The sequence below is a fragment of the Dermacentor variabilis genome, chromosome 8 (assembly GCF_050947875.1).
Source record: "Dermacentor variabilis isolate Ectoservices chromosome 8, ASM5094787v1, whole genome shotgun sequence".
Taxonomy (NCBI): domain Eukaryota; kingdom Metazoa; phylum Arthropoda; class Arachnida; order Ixodida; family Ixodidae; genus Dermacentor; species Dermacentor variabilis.
In genome coordinates, this window is record NC_134575.1 from 23,294,969 (window position 1) to 23,313,606 (window position 18,638).

Genomic DNA, 18,638 nt, shown 5'->3' on the forward strand with positions numbered 1-18,638 from the left:
TAGCTACTTCTCTGCTGCGCTCATGTGGGTGTTTTTCTAATCTTCCACGGTGGACGCTGTACCAAGCTGCACGTCTAGAGCCGCAGCGTCCTGCGCTCTACGCGGCTGTACGGGACTGGTGACCACGCATTGTTACGCAACTTCCAGAATAACAACGCGAATTGGTTTTGGCACTTAAATCGGTAGAGCAGTAAACGAGGGATCCAAAAGAACGGTGATTGTTTCGCAAATATATATATATGTATATATATATATATAACTTGAAACTAGCTAACTGAAAAACGCTACTAGCAATCTTTATTTTACACTTTCGCTTGTTTACTTCCTGGCAGTGTCCTTCCTGCACTTCTGTCATGCGCGAGTACATTTGATGTGGTTCCTTGTTTGCCAATTAAAGGAGAGGTGCACAGGTGGACAGGCGTACCTGTGAGGTACACCGTATTTTATTTCTCTTTTGCGGGTTTACCTGTGTTTATTGCGAATGGTGGACATAATTCACCCTTGTACTAGCAAAAGTACCTCACCGCCTCCCCCCTCATTTGCATACAAAGGTTACCTTGGGTTGGGCCCCCTCGAAAAAAGATCCTGGGTACGTGCCTGGGAAAGCCCCAAGGTTTATTTAATATTTAATACTTCCAAGTACTAGCTCAGGGCTGGCAAAAAGAAAATGTTGTATCATCGCTAATGTATCACAATACACTCGTTTATTACGTGCACAGTCGATATTTCATTTCTCTATACCATGAAATATCATAAAGATGTCTGCGTAATTAAAGCACCCAGTTTGTTGTATCTGGTACATACACGAATGGATTATTTGCATTTACAAAAGCTTCTTAGCTCTCCATTGCAGAAACGGACATGAATTATTGATTGACTCATTGACTGAATCTTTTATTGAATTCTTGATTCTGCCGTACATCGACGCCATAGGGACCTGCCGTGTCTTCTATGAACATGCTTGAAAGCTCTGCTCTGCTGACGGTGACTGCCAGCCTGCAAGAAAACATTCAGAAAATGTACGGAGGCATTATTACCAAGACATGTGGGGGAGCAATATTTATACAAACTGGTTATGCGTACTCTAATGTACAAAATAGAAATGCTGTCTATATCGCCAGCATTAATTTATTTATTTTACTCGTATACAGGAACTCATGAGGCTTGCCAGTATGGGTTATATCATTTAGGTCGATGACTTTCGTTAAATATTAAAGATGAAAACTAACATTTGTCATCTGACTTCTGCTCTGCTCACTCACACACACACACACAACGCGCACACACATTTGTATATAGGTATGCATTCATTAGTCAATTATTTATTTAGATATTTATGTACAGACCGTTGCGAGCGATATGTTTAAAACCCATGTCACAATGTTCTCAAAACGTCACAATATTCTCAAGCCATGTGACCACCTTCTTCACCATGACTTCCGGTTACACATATCTCCCGCGGATCGAAACCTTAAGCGAATTGCGGAAAACCAACCATAGAAACATGTTCGAAGCGCCATGGGGCTTGCCAGTATGGGTTATATCGTTTAAGTCGATGACTTTCGTTAAATATTAAAGATGAAAACTAACATTTGTCATGTGGCTTCCCCTCTGCTCACGCACACACACACAACACACACACACATAACAGCAAAAACACACAACACACTGTTTGCAAAAAGGCTACACAAGTCTCAAGCGTCAAGTTAGTTTGCTCAGATTTATCGTTTATTTCTCTTTATTTTTATTTCCGTTCATACCGTTTGAATGATCCCAATGAAGTAGCAAGTCCTGCGTAACTTGGCTGGTACTTTCGTCTTTTGATAAAGTCTTTCTCTTTCATCCACGTGCAAGTAGGCTTAAAAAGCAACATTACGCGAGCTATGTAATTTAGTGACCATACAAAACAGCAGCTTAATTAATATAATTGAAAAGCAGTGAAACACTAAAAAGAAAAAAAAGTACTGTTTGCTTTGTCCTCCCAGGTGTTATTGAAAGACAGCCCAAGCTAGTACAGACGATTAACGATGCATAAACCTTGTCAGGTTTGCTGGATTCGCAATAACTGAAGCGCGGGATAGACTTTGTAACTTGTTCCTTTGTTATTGCGGACTATGCAGACTTAAGAGTTTTGCTTTCGCACTTGGACCGCCCGTGGCCTTCGATATCTTGGGAAATAACAATATGGTGTCTAGAAAAACTAATATTAGGTTCATAAATAGCTAGCCGTTGGGAAGCTGACGATTCATGGCAGCAATACCTAAGGAAATTTATAAGAAATCTTCCTGCTGTTCATGTTGCAGCCAAATGACCCATTTTCGTAATCCATCATTTTTTCCTGACAAGTATTCATATTCACATTCCTCCATGTAGTAAACGAGCTGACCTCTCATCCCCCACCATCAAAATAAAAGGATGATAAAAACCCACTCGTACACTTTTCACACAGATCGGTTCGAGGCTGCAGAACGTCCGCTATCTTCAGGAAACGGCGAACGTGTAGCCAGCAGTCGAGGTTCAAGTCAGAGAGCTGACGCCTGGCACCAGGATCTGCAAGGCACTCCGCCGTCTCCTGGACGACGCCGGTCATTCTCATAAACTCGTCGAGGCTCAAGAGGCCAACACGAAGCAGTGCGCTGCTGATCATCTCCTTGGCTTCGGCCTTGGTGACGTCAGCGCCTTCGCTCACCATTTCGAGCAGACGAGGGTGGTCGTGCATCAGCTCGATAGAACTATAGCCTTCGACGCCATCTTCCTGGCCTAACACGAACTGAGCTGCGGCGAGGACGGCGGAGGCATTCCGTCTGGTCGTTTCCTGCACGTAGAAAAATGACCCGTTGTGGGGCTTAAAGAAGAAGCGTCAATGAGTCTGCAAAGGGTCAAAAGTTCTAAGCGCTTTACATTCCAGCCGCGACTGGTATCAGACAATGGGCGCGAAAATGTAAGGAAATCTATATGAGCTCCGCTTGAAAAGCGGTATCGCAGCGCCGGAATCAGAGCATCTTGAAAATGGCGAACAAGAAATCTCAGCGACGTGTTATAAGGGTTCTAATGTAAAACGCCATCGACTGCAACAGTAAGAATACAGTAATCTGTTACGCAAGCATCACAGGCAACCTCTATTGTTGGACGCACCTCTATTGTTGTTGGAGGATATTGGCTTAAAGATATGAACGAGTGAGCATGAAAAAAAAACTTGTTCGCTGTGTTTTTCTGCTTTTTTTTGCGGGTGTGCGAATGCGCAGGCGTATCGATTCACATGTGCAATGCTACATCTGAAGGCCACAGCGACTCCAATATGTCTTGTTGCAAATGTAATGGACTGCGATAGACAGCATCTGCCTGTTCGATAGTTTATAGGGAAGTACAATAAATAATCGTGCCCGCATCCCACTGGAGGACCTCTCACCCAGCCCCTGAAAGGTGGGATCTTGCTATGAGAAATTCGGACACTCATTCCGATCATCGTAAAACCTATGAGGCAGGGAACAAAAAAAAGCCATAACTTATCCGCCTGTGCCACTTCGAAATTATTTGGTCAAAGGAGTCCTCACACAAAATTTCGAAGTCGAGTTAACCTGTTACGTCGGTTTAATTGGGCACACACACATCGTCTGCGAAATATCAACGGTTAATTTGGCTTAGCGCATATTTCAAATCAATTTCAACGTACGTGCAGGCAGCCAACCGGAAAAGGCAGCACCTCGCGACATCGACAGCAGGGCAGAATTGTAAACAACCGAGAATACGTAACGTCACGTGTTTGCGCTGCCGTCGGGGCGGACCCGGCGGGCAAGTTTCTCTCCGTTCCGATCGCTCCAGTGCCATTCTTTTTTTTTTTCTTCGCCGCTGACGGCAGCACAAAAATCAGCTAACGTTTGTTTCTTACACGAAAAGACTCATATAGTGAGGTGAAGTCGAGTGAGTGCCTGTTAAAAAACGTAGCTCGAAATAATGAATGGTTGGCGTGATTTTGACTCGCAAGCGGTTAGCGCAGCCGCCGCAGCAATCGTCTCTGCGAAGAGGCTCGCATGGCTAACTTGCTTTCTCAGCGCTACCAACGGCGTCCGGAAAACTAATTGTACTGTCAATTATGAGCGACATGAATGTGCAGACATTGATTGTGTTGACGAGTATAGGTGTTTCGTTACGAGTTGCGGGCGGATCACAAGGGCGGTCGGCCTCGGATCTGACGACCCGCGAGCAAGGGATCGCCAGCGATCCTGGCTTGCTCGTTCGCCACCGCCGGCGTCGATAAGCGGTAGAAGTGGTCCGAGTTCGTGCACGCCTCTGGACGTTTAGAATGAGCGCTTGTTGAAGAGCAACCAGATGTGCTCGTTTCATTTCGGGCGTGCCTGGTATAAACAAAACGCGCGGATCTTAGGCCGGTCCTATGATCTTCCACGAAGACTACGTACTCCAAGCCTGACGCTGTGCCAACTCTTACCCCGCCTTGTGTTCTGCTCCGCAATGCGCTTCATTCCAAAATTGTTCTCGACGAATGGTTCATAATACTTCCAAGCGGTGCGTACGCATATTGCGGTCACTCGCCGTGCCTTCCGAGTCACTGCATTGACGTAAATCCAATAAAAAGTGATTTTGCCACGGTTTATAGGGCGGCGGCTCCCGCCTGCAGGAAATAGTCGCCGCTTGAGGACGAAAGCGAGAACAACGATGATGGCGAGAACGTCGCAAAGCACGTGCAGACGTAGCAGACGAACTTGCAACACGAAGCTCCCACGCCGGCGATCGCGCGTGCATGCTTACGTCACAGTTTTGTGCGCTCACGTGCCCAGCTTTGTTTACATTCTTCGGCCCATCTCGTTGCTCTCTGAAACCTAAACTTGTCCTCGTCGCTACATACAAGATTCCAAATAATTACTGTGATGCTCTCAATCAAATGATGCTTCGTGCAGTGGTTATAGGATAATTAGCTACTTATTGCAGCAGAAAAAACAAAATGAAAAATTGTTCTGTCAGCACTCCTTTAAAGCGTACACAGCTAATAAACTTTTAAATTAACAAAATTCCACACAGATTTCAAAAAACATTACTGCAGAAAACTAAGGGGCTACCACGGAAACGATTTTAATTACCCGCATTTGCCTACTTTTGTTCCCTTCTGGCTTCTAGCGACCTTGTGGCGTCATATGTGACGCTATTTCCTAAGTTTCTCAGCACTCACTGTATGCAGCCCAGCTAAGCAATTAGTCGCTGCAGGTGAGCGTAATCATTGGAAATTCTCGCACCCATGGCGCATTGTGCTGATGGATATTGTCAGTTTAAGAAATCATAAAACTGTTCGAAGCCACAAGTAGGAAGCTTATAGTTCACATCTGTGCAACTGTCTGTCATTCCCATACTGCTGGAGCCGCCACGTTAGAAGCATGACTAGATACGCGTAGGGCACTACTGGTGCACTAGTAGTGCACTACTATAATAATAATAATAATAATATTTGGGGTTTTACGTGCCAAAACCACTTTCTGATTATGAGGCACGCCGTAGTGGAGGACTCCGGAAATTTTGACCACCTGGGGTTCTTTAACGTGCACCTAAATCTAAGCACGCGGGTGTTTTCGCATTTCGCCCCCATCGAAATGCGGCCGCCGTGGCCGGGATTCGATCCCGCGACCTCGTGCTCAGCAGCCCAACACCATAGCCACTGAGCAACCACGGCGGGTCGTAGTAGTGCACTACTACTGCTGCACAACTATACTACTGCACCAGTAGTGCACGCGTAGCACCAGAGTTCTGTCTATTGATTGGCGCAGAAAAACACTACACGCCGCATTCTACGCATGCACTGTCCACACTAGCTCATCACTTACGCTCTGAAACGATCCAAAAAAAGGTAGCACTGAGTCATACCAATATGTCGGCCAATGCGATGTTCTTCTTGATGGATTCTCCCGTCCAGGCCTCAATCCAGTGCACCGAACAGCTGCTTTGTCCGTACACTTCACCATGCCCGGTAGTGAAGATACAGGCGGGAGTCATGGCGAATTCCGTGAGGCGGAGACTCTTGCTAACACCATGCGCGAGCCACTTGAAGTCGTCGTCGGACAGCGATACTCCCTTGAGGTTGACTCTGACTAGTTTGACGTTGGAGGCCAACGCTCTCAACAGTTCCGCCTGCACATCACGTTCCTCTTGTTTTATCCGACGGTTACAAACAAAACCGAGGTTTATGTTTACATCAGTAAGTGTGGACGGAGTTCTTATGCATGTTGCCAAGGCCGAGAACACACTGCGATCGAAATGGTCGCAGTTAACCCGGAGCGACGTTATGTGAGAGCAGCCACCAACCACTCCTAGAGCTGAGATAACTGGCTGCATACTGAACTCGCCATTGCTCTGAAGATGGGTCGCTCTGATGGTTGCGCTGCTCATTTGCGGGCATTGCTGCAGACATTTTGCGTTGCGTATGTAAGGCCCGTGGATGACCACTCGGTCGTTCAGTCCTCGCTCCTGTATGGTGGTGCAGACCCTGTCCGGCCGGTCGATTCCGGGCAAGGAGAGAACGACCACCGACTTCAGAGCGTCCGTTTCCGCAACTGCGCCGAAGAAGGCGTCGCACTCAGCTTCGCCGAAACCCCGCAAGTCGATGCAGAGCTTGCTGAGCGGCAAGTTCGGTCTCCGCAGCGCTGCGAGCCAAGCCTTCATGCATTGCGCGGCTTTGGGATCTGGAAGCTGGACAGTAGGGTTCCAGAATGTGGCACGGCATTCGCAGAACGTCGAAGGTAACCTCAGGCTGCGCAGTGTGGCGCTCCTAAACACCAATTCTGCGAAGAGGCTGACCGCACCCACGCTGGCCAATACATGTAAAAAAACACTTGTTAGCTGAAGAACAATTGAACTCAAGGGGGAAAACAAACCGAGATAATCAATAAACATTAGTACTACTTTAAAAACTCACATTAGATACTGAAATCGGCGTTCCATAACGCGTAGAAGAATCGCAGCCAACGTCATTCGCAGAGGATGTTCAAGGCGTCCACCATGCTTTAGGTCTGCGAGCTCGTATGTTACAGCACGTGCCGATGAACAGTGACCACTGGATCTACGAGCCCTTCATACAGGAGATGCCGGTCATACAAGCCTCGCAGCGAGTCATGGGGCGTTAATTATTAACTGTGCACTGCCCAAAGAGTGCTCCAGAAGAAAAGCTATATCAATTTCTACATTTTTTTCTTCACCATGAAGAGTACACATGTTAAGAAAAAGGTGATTCAACGTGTAATTGAAGTCTATGAAAGACGATGCTTTCATGTGTGAGTTGGTGCTGAGGAAAGGGGGGTATGTACGGCGTGGTTTATTTTGACCGCGCTGGAGCGATTATTACCACGCTGGAGCGATAATATTCCATCGACGTCAAGTAGAAGTTGAATCGCGTGCCAAACTTTTGTCATTAGTTATTATCATTATCGGCATCATCGCTATCGCATTCCCAGTGGCACTTAGACTTGCGCTGTATTAACTTCTGGATGGGCCTGCAAAAGGACTAGCTCGCCAAGAAAAACATTATCCGGAAATATATATATATATATATATATATATATATATATATATATATATATATATATATATATATATATATATATATATATATATATATAGTAGGCAAAGAGGAATTTTTCAGGCTGCCTCTCAAACGTAAAGAACTTGAGTGGTGCTACGAGGTAAACAGAACAAGTATTTAATTTCAACAGTTTCGATCGGTGGACCGATCTGTTGGACCAATCGAAACTATTGAAATTGAATACCTGTTCTGTTTACCTTGTAGCACCACTCAAGTTATATATATATATATATATATTTAAACTGATACCCGCAATACTAAAGGCTTCCTCCAACGCAAAAACACACACTCCCCTATTTGGTCATTCCAGTGACGCAGTAGGGCGGTTCGGTCTCACGGTATTGTCATGGGGGCGCCGAAGAGGAATATGGGGACTAGTAATAGCACGTGCAGCGTGCCGCAGTGCTCAAATCGTGCCGTAGCGAGTGTTCACTGGAAAGCTATCTTTAAAATGTACTTCAAGACGGGCGTAACGACGAGGCACTGGAACCAGTTACGAAGCTCGTACTACATTTGCGTGACACTGAATCGCGTACAGAGGGGATCCCACTTGTCTACAGCGATCGAGCCGAGCTCTGCGCAAGGAAGAAACAAATATTAAGGGAGGTACCGAGTTAAGAAGAAACAACTCGAAACGCAAGTGAAAAAACGTGAAACCCGTTCAGGCACAAGCACATTATCGTTAGTCAAACAGCCACGCTAAATTTCAGTTCATTTGCTCCGCCGTACGCTGCTCGACGCTCTAGACGAGCGTGATCACCCCTGTACGTTACAAGTTTCTTAAATTGTTGTATTTTACACCCATTTTCTTTTTTTTTTGTTAGTTTACAATTCGAAATGCTCTAAAGTTTTTCTTTTTCTTACTGCACGGGATTAAATTGTTAAAAGCAGGAGCGCTTGAAAAACGACTAACGTCTGTTACCGGTATGCGTTTGCGTTCATTAAGTGCTTGCGAAAACACATATAGATGGCTTCATGCCCATGAGCATTTTCACAGCTTTCAACGGCATACTGACATTTACAGAGCCTGTACTTTCACGTACGGCGGCGTTAACGAAAGGCTGCGGGCCCTGAATTGCACTCGTCTGCATGCAGAGCGATTTGACGCTGACTTCGGTGTCTCCAACGGAATAGTAAGCTGTTGGGCTAGTTGGTTTGACATGATTTTTGCGAAGGGAAGCGCAGAAGCATTGCGGAGAAAGGAGACGTGGACAGGAAAGACGCTCGCTCGCAACTAAGTGTATATTCAGAGACAAAACGATTTCACCCAACCTAAAAAGCATCGGGGGGAAAAAAAACAGAGCGTTGACCTCGTCTTCACGGCTCCTCTCAAGCTTTCTTGGTTGTGCGCCCTTGCAAAACGACCATAAGAAGAACAAGACCTGTGAAAAACACACGAAACCGCTCGCCTGCTGTGCTACCGAAGCCATATATACAAGATACCGCTGGACTGTGGGATAGTTTACATTGGGCACACGGGGCGCTGTCTAAATGACAGGCTGAGAGAGCATTCTCCATTTTTAAAGGCCCTGAGCAACTCCGCGCACCTTCCTGCGCAGTGCAGCGATTGTGGCTGTAAACCCCTTTTCGACAACACCGAGAATGTAAGCAGGTCCAGAGGAAAACTCCAAAACAAAATCCTCGTTGCAGGTCAGATTCCCGCTGATGCTAACCATTGTGTTAGTGCCCCATCGATGCATCTCATGAATAAGGAAGTTACGTTCGCCGCCCTTGGCTGAAGTTTCTACGCCACCTCTTCTGTCACTCTCCCCCCGAAGGTGTTTTTGGAATGACTTCTGTGAGGCCACTTGCACGTGCCATTGCTGCTATCACCTACACTACAGCTGTCATTATTGATGTAGTGATGCATGTCCCGTTGTTAGTCGAATCTTATACATATAAGAAATGTAAACATCTTTTTTTTTTACAATTAGCGATGACAGCGCATGCGCAATAACGTTCCTGGTGGTTTCTCTCTGAAGGTATACTTTGTCGCAAGTGAGCGTCTTTCATGTCCCCGTCTCCTTTTTCCGCAAAGCTTCAGCGCTCTCCTTTGCAAAAATCGTCTCTAATGGGCTTGATGCCGAAGCATAAGATTTTTGAACGTAGCTTCGCCTTCGTTTACACACCTTTGCATCTTTTTAGGGAGAGAGAATGGACGGTTTCCAGCGAGACTAGGGGGCCTGACGTGCTTTGCTGCTCGCGATGCACATGCTTATGAGATCGCCTTATCCCCGCCTCGGCACCCGTTCTGACCTACCGTCGCCCCGCCAATAGTCGCTGCGATGACCGAATAGGCTATGAGTTAGGTGTTTCACGGCAAAATGAAAATTCACAGTATCACATTCACAGTAATGCGAAGGTATTATACGAAACAGTGGGTATTAAGGGGTTAAGATGTAGCGACCATCCGTCGGTTCGCTGTGCCTCGCCGTGGGGGTGATTGCCCCCTGCTGTTTTCTGGAACCGAGGTGGCTGCCCGACTGGGGCGCCACCACTGCGCCTCGAACCTGCTTTTACTTTTTGCATAAAGACAGTCAACTCTCGGTTCTCAACCTGTCAAAACGCGTGATCCTTGCCTCCGCTGAGAACGAAAGTCACGGGAGGATTTTTGCGAAATGTCTGAACGCTATAGCGTAGGTACATAATACAATATATGTCAGCTGTACTTACAATTCTGGATGCCTCACAGTGATGTCCGCATTCAGTTCCTCCAAGGTATTCATCTTGCAGAACGCAGTGATGAGTTCTATCAAGAGAAACCGCCTGTCGGAATAGGCATTCGATTTGAGCGTCAATTTTCGCAGCGCTGAGTCTTCTTTCGCAAGGTAGCTGGCGAAGAGTGCGTTGGAGGCTTCATCGCGGTAGCCGAACACGTTTTGTCCGACGCGAAGGTCAGTGATAGTTTTGTTTCCCATGAGAGTACGGATGAGCGAACTCGCGTCACTAGCGGACATCGAAAGTTCTGCCACGTCGAGAGTCGTCAGGTGATGCCTTCCTAGATCAAGTGATGCCCCACACAAATATGTCGTGATTCCCCATTCCTTCTCGAAATCACGAACCTTGAAAGCAAGACTCTCGAGATGCGGCAAAGACTTGATCACCTTGCACATGAAAGCTGCGTCGTCAGCTCCAGTGAATCTGCCGCAGACGGCAACGCTTTTCAAAGAACGATTACGTCTTACTACTGAAAGCAACGAACGGCGATGCGTCGAGCCCGCGTTGAATTCTATCGCTGTGATGCAGCGATGCTCGGCCAGTAGACGTTTAACAAGTTGCAGAGGCTTCCATCTGCGCAAGTCTTCGTCTGAGCCATACGGGAGATGCCCGCAGGTGCTTGCCTCAACGACGGCAATAATGGCATCGCCCCTGGTCTTTCCTCGCCTGTTTTCCCGAATCTCTAGACAGGCGTCTAGAAGGATTTGGTTTAAGCCACGACGGTGCTCCAGTAAGCGACAGCTTTCCCCATCCCTCTTTGTGCAAGGGATGTTCAGGACGTGCCATTCCATGCAGCTTTTGGTGGTTGCAGGTCTGGCTTTGATGGTATCTTTTAGATGCTGCGATGCTTCAGACATGATTCACCAGCCCCCTGACTAGGAGAGTACAGGGCCGCCACGTGAATTTATATCCTCCAGTCGTCTGGAGCAAGACCTGCACAAAGAAAGAAACGGGGTGCAACAGTGTCAGAGAATAAAGTATAAACCCCCTGCAAGCGATCTTGTGCGTGACAGCGACAAGCGACGCGATGGAGATAGCTGTCGCGTTCGGTCGTCGCCCACAAGTCGTACCCCATGCGTGCGCTGACTTAGAGCGACGTCTCCCCAGTGTTGCCGGTATGAGGGCAGCAGTACGGGCGCCGAAACTAGCGGGACGCGTGCTTTATTAATTTAAGCTGATGTATTTTACTGTAAAAAGCAGCATAAAAGATTTCTGATCGTCTTGCAGCAAATTCTTATCCCTGCACGTATAAAAATTCAACTGTTTTCTCCTTCCAGGCCACAGTCGGTAGTATTTGAAGGAGGTACATCCAGTTCCGGCTTCACGCTATTGGCTAGTAGCTCATAGCACTTCCGGGCAACAAGCGCTGAATTCAGAGCGGCGAACAGACCGAGCGATCTATTCACATGACGGCCCGATCCGTCGCTCGTCCATGTCGTGCACAAAATCGCTCTCATGGGGTTCAGCCTGAAACGAGCGCTGCTGAGTAAAAAACTGAACGCGCTTCGGTGTAGGCCTTTCCTTTCTTTCGAGAGGCACGTGGCTTGCGAAAGAAGCTTATGATCGAGACTTTTCGCGTGTCCGGTATTCCGGCAAGTGCGGGCGGTTTGCCGGTATAGCGGGGGCGTAAACGTGAGCGGCCAGATTGGTGGCGCCAGCTGGTGGTGCAAAGCTCAACCACACAAACACAGAGCTAATTACTATATTCTGCTTAGCTGTTGGTGTAAATATTCGACAGCGGCGTAATCGTGTTCACAATTACGCCGCTGCCAAAAATTTGCACCACTAGCAAAGCAGGATATAGTGGGTTACTGCAGTTTTAACTCTGCGTTTGTCTGGTTGAACTCTACGCTACCAGGCGGCTGCAGCGATCTAGCTAAGCCCCCGCAAATCCGGTAATCCGCCCAAACCGCTCCCGTTTACCGGAATAGCGGACAGGCTAAAAGTCTCTAATGACTTCAAATCTCTCTGATAAATACGAAAGACAAAAATCACTAGGAAGATACTCGACTAAGAATACATCTTTCATAGTTTTGCCGAGTGAGACCAGGCTGCTGCGTGTTATGCAGCGGATACTTCAAAAAGCGCGCGTTACTAGTCCTACCGTGGTGCTGACACTGCGTCCAAAAACCAAAGAAAGTTGAGCATGTTGATAATGTTACCTTGGTATTAACGTGCCAGTTCAAAGAACGCGTTTGTCTTGTGATGTTTAAGACTGGTTAAACGCGCATTGACAACGAGGTTGAGCGAGTGGACACACAAGCTCTGCCTAAGCACAGGCGTAAGTACGTATTCAATGTTTGTGCTTTCGTTCGCGTCGTTTCCTTCCATATTTTACGCAAGCGCCCTTTCCCACGACGAATCTACTGTTAGCGTCGCTCGATTAGAAACTGTCACTGGACGAGGCAACCGAGTTGACAATCGTCGACTCGTCGGACGACGATTTCACGCTTGTCATGAGCCGAAATGCAAAAAGAGAACTGCTACGGAGGTCATCGTCGCCAAGTGTCTCCACCGTGAAGATAACACCAAAGCGCTGACCGTACACTATGCTCTTCATGTCCTCTGGACCCAGTGTCCAATCTGCGACTCCTAAACAGGCAAGCCCTTTCTGCGTTTCTTGAGGGAATCGCGCCAAACGAGATAAAAGACGTGAGAATAAATGCACGGAAGAATGTCCTCGCAGTAGATGTTCTACACCGTAGTGCACTGCAAAGCCTGCGGCACGTAACAGAGATACCAACAGACGACTTACCAAAAATAATGAAGCCAACTACACAAGGCACTCTTATCATGCACGTCACAAGTCTTGGCAACCTTTCTTCCTTTTTCTATTCCCCTTCCTCCCCCTCCCAGTGTAGAGTAGCAAACCGGATGCTGTTCTGGTTGACCTCCCTGCCTTTCCTATCCTTGTTTTCTCTCTGTCACAAGTATTGGCAACACACGTTGCCTGAAGCTTGGGTTTGAGGGAGAACCCTTTCCCTCACACGTCAAAGTTGGTCACGTCCGCCATCCAGTCCGGCCATACGTACCGAAGCCCCTGCAATGCTACAAATGCTGCAAGATGGGACGCGTAAGAGGTGTCAGTAGGAAAAACCTCGTGTGCCCACGGTGCGCTGACTCTCATTCAGCAGATGCCTACCGCGCAACTGTGTTAAAGTGCGCTAACTGCCATGGTACTCATGAGGCCTCATCTAATGATTGCCCGCGGGTGAGGAACGAGCGAGCAGTACTCAAACGTATGATACGGGACCATTGAACACACAGAGAGGCTGCCGCTACTCTCAGCCGACGACGACATCGCCACCGAAGAGCATCACGAAGAGTTGCAGGTACCGAAAGATATACAATATCTTCCGGCAAAGCGGCTACCATATCAACGCTGAATTCCACAAAGACGGACACTGCGAAAACGAATAATCGGGAAAGGCTCGAACCTCCTGAAGAGTGACCTATACTTCCACAAGCACAACCTCCCTCGGAGTCGCATCAAATTGTGCCGTCCTCGCTGATCTCACGAACCGCGGATACGACGACGACTAAGGATCGCCAAGTCATATTGATGTTGAATTCACTTATGGACGTCAGGCGCAATCTACTGAGCCACGTGAAAACCCCGTCGGCACAGAGCGCACTGCAGGTGCTGGACAACTTGAGTCCGGTGCTTGCGGCTCTGGGGTAAAACCACGGCCCGGGAGATACCGTTGTTTCAAGAGGAGATCAAAAATGCGTCTGTCTTTCAGTGGAACGCCAGAGGGCTTATGTCACGCATGTCCGACTTTAGACAGTTTGTGTTTATGCCCCAGTTACCCATTATCGTGATCTGCGAGCGCAACCTGTCAGCTTGCATCCGACTGTCCGGGTATGAGTGCTTTATGTCCTCTACCCACGGAGAGTGCAGCGAGGTTGTTGTGTTTATACGCCGTGACTTAAGTGCATCACTCATTGCCTCCTGACGAAGTAAATCAATACGTTTGCTTAACAGTATTTCAAGATCGAAGGTTTGACTAGCTCCAAGTACTCCAGACCCATCCAGTGCACCGATGGGGCTAAATACAATATAATCATGGAATACTGTTGTCGTGATGGCACTTCCTATAACCTACAGGGCGCGATAAGTGGTACCATACAAACAACGACGAATTCACTTTTGTCGAGTTTTTCCCACACCGATTCCAACATCGAAAGCGCGAAACTTCGAGCAATTCGCCGTCGTGCGTAACGAAGACACAGAAGCACGAAGTCAGAGCATGATTTGAGACGAACACAAAAGAAAATACAGCGTCACATGAAGAAGCTGGCTTCGCGACAATGGGTATCCTTTTGCGAGTCCTTGGATCCGCGAAAACCTTTGTCACTAATATGGAGGACTGTTCGTGACTTTCGCACTACGTTTCGTCAGCGCCACCGTTTAAATTTAGGGCACTCCATCTACATTGTAGAGATATCGACGTCGCTGAATCTTTCCGCAGAAAGATTGCTGGCGAAACAAATTCCGATGGAACAGGTACGGGAACGCTCAACCACACACAGTTCTCACGCGATCCCCGCATGGAATGCGATTTTTCTACGGAAGAACTAGAAGCTGCGCTGGCTTGGTGGAGGCGAGCTTCAGCGCCGGGACGTGACGGCATTACATACCGTGCGCTGTGTAACCTAGGAGACCAAGCTCGGAAGGCACTCTTGATCCTGTACAACGACTCCTAGCAGCCCGACGCTTTTCAATCTTAGCCCGACGCTTTTCAATCTGACCCTCATTGGAGTAGTTGACAACCTGCCAAACACCGGGGCACCAGGTGTAACACGACTTCAGCCTCGCGCTCGGCTTCAGAAGGCCACCACAAGGTAATCTTGCTACCTTCGTCAACAAGGACTTGAAATTTCATGCGGAAAGTGCGCAATGGTGGCATACACGAGGAAGCCAATGTCTGCTTACGGCATATCTATTAATGGACAACTTATAGCATACAGCAAAAGTCACAGATTCTTTGGAGTCGTAATTGGCAGAGACCTGTCTTGGACTCCGCGCGTGAATTACGTGAAAAAGCGGCTGACTGCTATCTGTCACCTGTTCAGGTTCCTTCCACGAAAAAGGCGGGGAATATCTATACACGCTATGTTACAGGTGTACATGGCGTTGTTTGTTGGGTTCCTGAGGTACAGCCTGCCTGCAATATCAAACATCTGCAAGACTAACCTGCGTACATATCCAGCTTTCCTGGACACGTACCAACTAGCGCCCCAAGCGGCCCCGGCACGAAGCTAGCGCGTTTTCAATGGAACGAGCGGGTTTTTCGCGAATAACAAAAGCTGCAGGTCGATTATCAAAAAGCGCAGGTGACAGACGTGTTCTGGAAGACAATCCACACGAGCCAAATGCAGTGATCACTCTATGGCAAGTAAGAATTTTGTTCCCACAGCGGTTAAAGATTTACCAATGGAAGCCTATGGAAACGACGAAAATTTGTACTCCATTTTCGAGGCAAGAACCGTGGCTGTGATTACACTACGGCTTCTATCGTAATACGCAGTGCAGCGTATGTAGTCCGGAGACTCAGCTTTCGATTGATGCCTAGCTCGACTCTCCACACATGACGTAACACTGTTCCCAAAAGCGTTTTTTGTAACACTGTCGTGAAAGTTCACGTGGTATCTATAAAAAGATGTTCGTACCCCTGCGCAAACCCTTGGAAGCCGTGGCCGAGCGGTAGAATTGCGCGCACCTTTTGTCACGCTTCGCGGTGCCCGCGGTTCGATTCTCGCTTCGGACTTTTTTTTTTCCGCATAGGACCTAGTTTTGTAGTCTCCCACCAGATGGAAGAAACACAAAACTCATGATTTGCTTTCGGTTCTGGTTTTCCAGTCGTTCTCTTGAAATATTATGTTTTCTATTTTTCCTTCCTAAAACACAGCAATGTCGTGTTCATTTGTTAAGTCATCGCATTTATGAAGGTTTTATTCATTGGACATCATAACTAGAAGCTTGCGCAAAGCTTTGTGCTATGCAAAAAAAAACACTTTCGTGCTTTGTAGCGTGGAACCTGGGAGAACAAAATGACCATTCTTATTGCGTCCTTCTGGAAGGTGCGTTTTCTTCGACTTTCCTCTGTCCTTATTGGCACATACTCCGAGCGAATGAGGTCCACCTGGGCCACAATGCCACCCGGTGGCCAGTGCCATTCCTATGCAACATTCGTGCGGAACAAAGTGTCTGCTAAGCTGAGTCGCTGCCCGAACGTTAATTATTTCTAAAGATTCATCCAAATAAGACATGCACCAAATAGGAGAAGATGTGCAGCGTGTGGATTAATAGCTACTAGCAATGTGTTCCCTACAGCCAAGTGGTATGAATCCGTAGGTGTGGCCGTAAAAAAACAATTTGAATAAATGTCCCTTGATGTGTCTGCCCCGGTCGCTCTACAGAGAAGCTAGCTCGGCTAGCCGTCAGTATTTAGGATCAACATATGGCGTCGTTCGTTCGGTGCAGTTGCTTTTAATGCGCAGCATTCTTTGGTGAGTGCCCCAGTGATCTGGTAGCAAAATCGTGAGAAATCGTGTCTGTAACGCCAAAAAACTTGACGCATTTCCCATATGAATACATAGTATAAAGGGGGTGGGGTGGCCAACTTGAAATTGGAAGTGGCGTCAGCATAAATTTGGCCGTGATACAGGGATTGGTCAAGTTGAATGTGGTAGTGATATGGGAGTGGCCCAACCTAAATTTGGGGTGAAATGGTAGTGAGCCAAGCTGAATGTGAGGCTGATATGGGGGTGGCTCAACCTAAATTTGAGGTGATATAGGGGTGGGTAAGCCTAAGTTTGGGGGAATATGGGGGGTGGGCCTTCCTGAATTTGGAGAGGATACGGGGGTGGGAGAACCTAAATTTGGGAGGGATATGGGGGGTGGGCCACCCTAACCATGGGGCTGATATGGGGCTGGGCGGAGCTGAATCGGGGGTGATACGGGGGTGGGCTAACCTAAATGTGGGAGTGATTTGCGGTGGGCCATCCTAAATTTGAGGTGATAGAGGGGTGGGCTAGGATAAGTTTGGGGCTTATATGGGGGTGGGAAACCTGGATTTGGGGATGATATGGGGGTGGGCCAACCTAAATTTGGGGCTGACACGGGGACGGGCTAACCTAACCATGGGGGTGATGCGCGGCTGGGCCAAGCTGAATTGGAGGGTAAAATATGGGTGGACTAACCTTAGTTGGTGGGCGATTTGCGGTGGGCCATCCTAAATTTGAGGTGATCGAGGGGTGGGCCAGCGTTAGTTTGGGGCTGATATGGGGATGGGCCAACCTAGATTTTCGGGTGGTATTGGAGTGGGCCAATCTAAATTTGGTGGTGTTGTGGAGGCCGGCCAATCTGTATTTGGGGGTGATATGGGATTGGTCCTACCTAAATGTGGGAGCAATCTCGGGGTAGGCCAATCTGAATTTGGGGGCGATATGGGGGTGGGCCTACCTAAATTTAGGGGTGCGTCAACTGGAAATTTGGGGGACGATTTATGGAATTTCGTGGGTGGACCAATTTGAAAATTAGGGGTGGCCCAAATGAAATTGGGGATTGGGCCAACTCCAAGTTTAAGGCTGGGCGAAAAGAAAATCGGGCGTGGCCCACTTTAAATTTGGGGGTGGGCCAATATAAATTTGAGGGGGTGCCAACTTGAAATTTGGGCGTGGGCCTATGTTCGGGGGAGGGCCAATTGAAATTTGGGGGCCTGTTTACGAATAGTTAGACATCACCAGTGGTGTTTCTGCATCTTTTTCATCATCGCAAAGTACGTATATTAATAAGTGTTACTTAATAAGTGTTACTCCTCAAGGTGAGCTACCACTCGAGCCTTCCCAGCCCACTGGGCTAATAATGTCCCAGAAGTACTCTCATCGTGACAACTGCGACGTTCAATGTGGAAATCACAAGAACAAATCACCGACCGAGCTGACCATTTTCACACCAATGTCATCGCTAACACTACTCGCTCGTGCCAGAGGCAACACAAGCTTACAACGTTCATAATTCAACTTTCACTCGCACGCTAGTCGACACGCTCTGAGTGCAGAATTTCGCCAATCATTGGATAGAACCTTGCTGGACGTTTCACTGTTATGTTGCATCGTTTTTCACGAAGGCCTTCTCCCGCAAAGCGAATACACCTTTGAGATTGACGAGGCAAGTTAGCATATAACTCACACGAAGCAAATGTGTAAACGGATACAGTGATCTTTCAAAAAAGATATATAAGTAAATAAGATTTCAGATGGCATTGTTTCGACCGGGCATGACAACGATTTCTTCTCGCCTGTCACAGTACTTTGACCGAAAACCTAATCA

The 18,638-nt window shown here is 47.6% G+C and overlaps 1 protein-coding gene across 1 annotated transcript; it reads right to left on the reverse strand.

The window, feature by feature from the left end:
• Positions 1-835: 835 nt before the first annotated feature.
• Positions 836-6,681, reverse strand: LOC142590958 (uncharacterized). Its single transcript, XM_075703327.1, has 3 exons — positions 5,872-6,681; positions 2,437-2,815; positions 836-996 (listed from the first exon to the last, which is right to left on the reverse strand). The coding sequence occupies exons 1-3, from the start codon at positions 6,664-6,666 to the stop codon at positions 950-952; spliced, it is 1,221 nt and encodes a 406-aa protein (XP_075559442.1). The 5' UTR covers positions 6,667-6,681; the 3' UTR covers positions 836-949.
• Between the last annotated feature and the right edge of the window lie 11,957 nt (positions 6,682-18,638).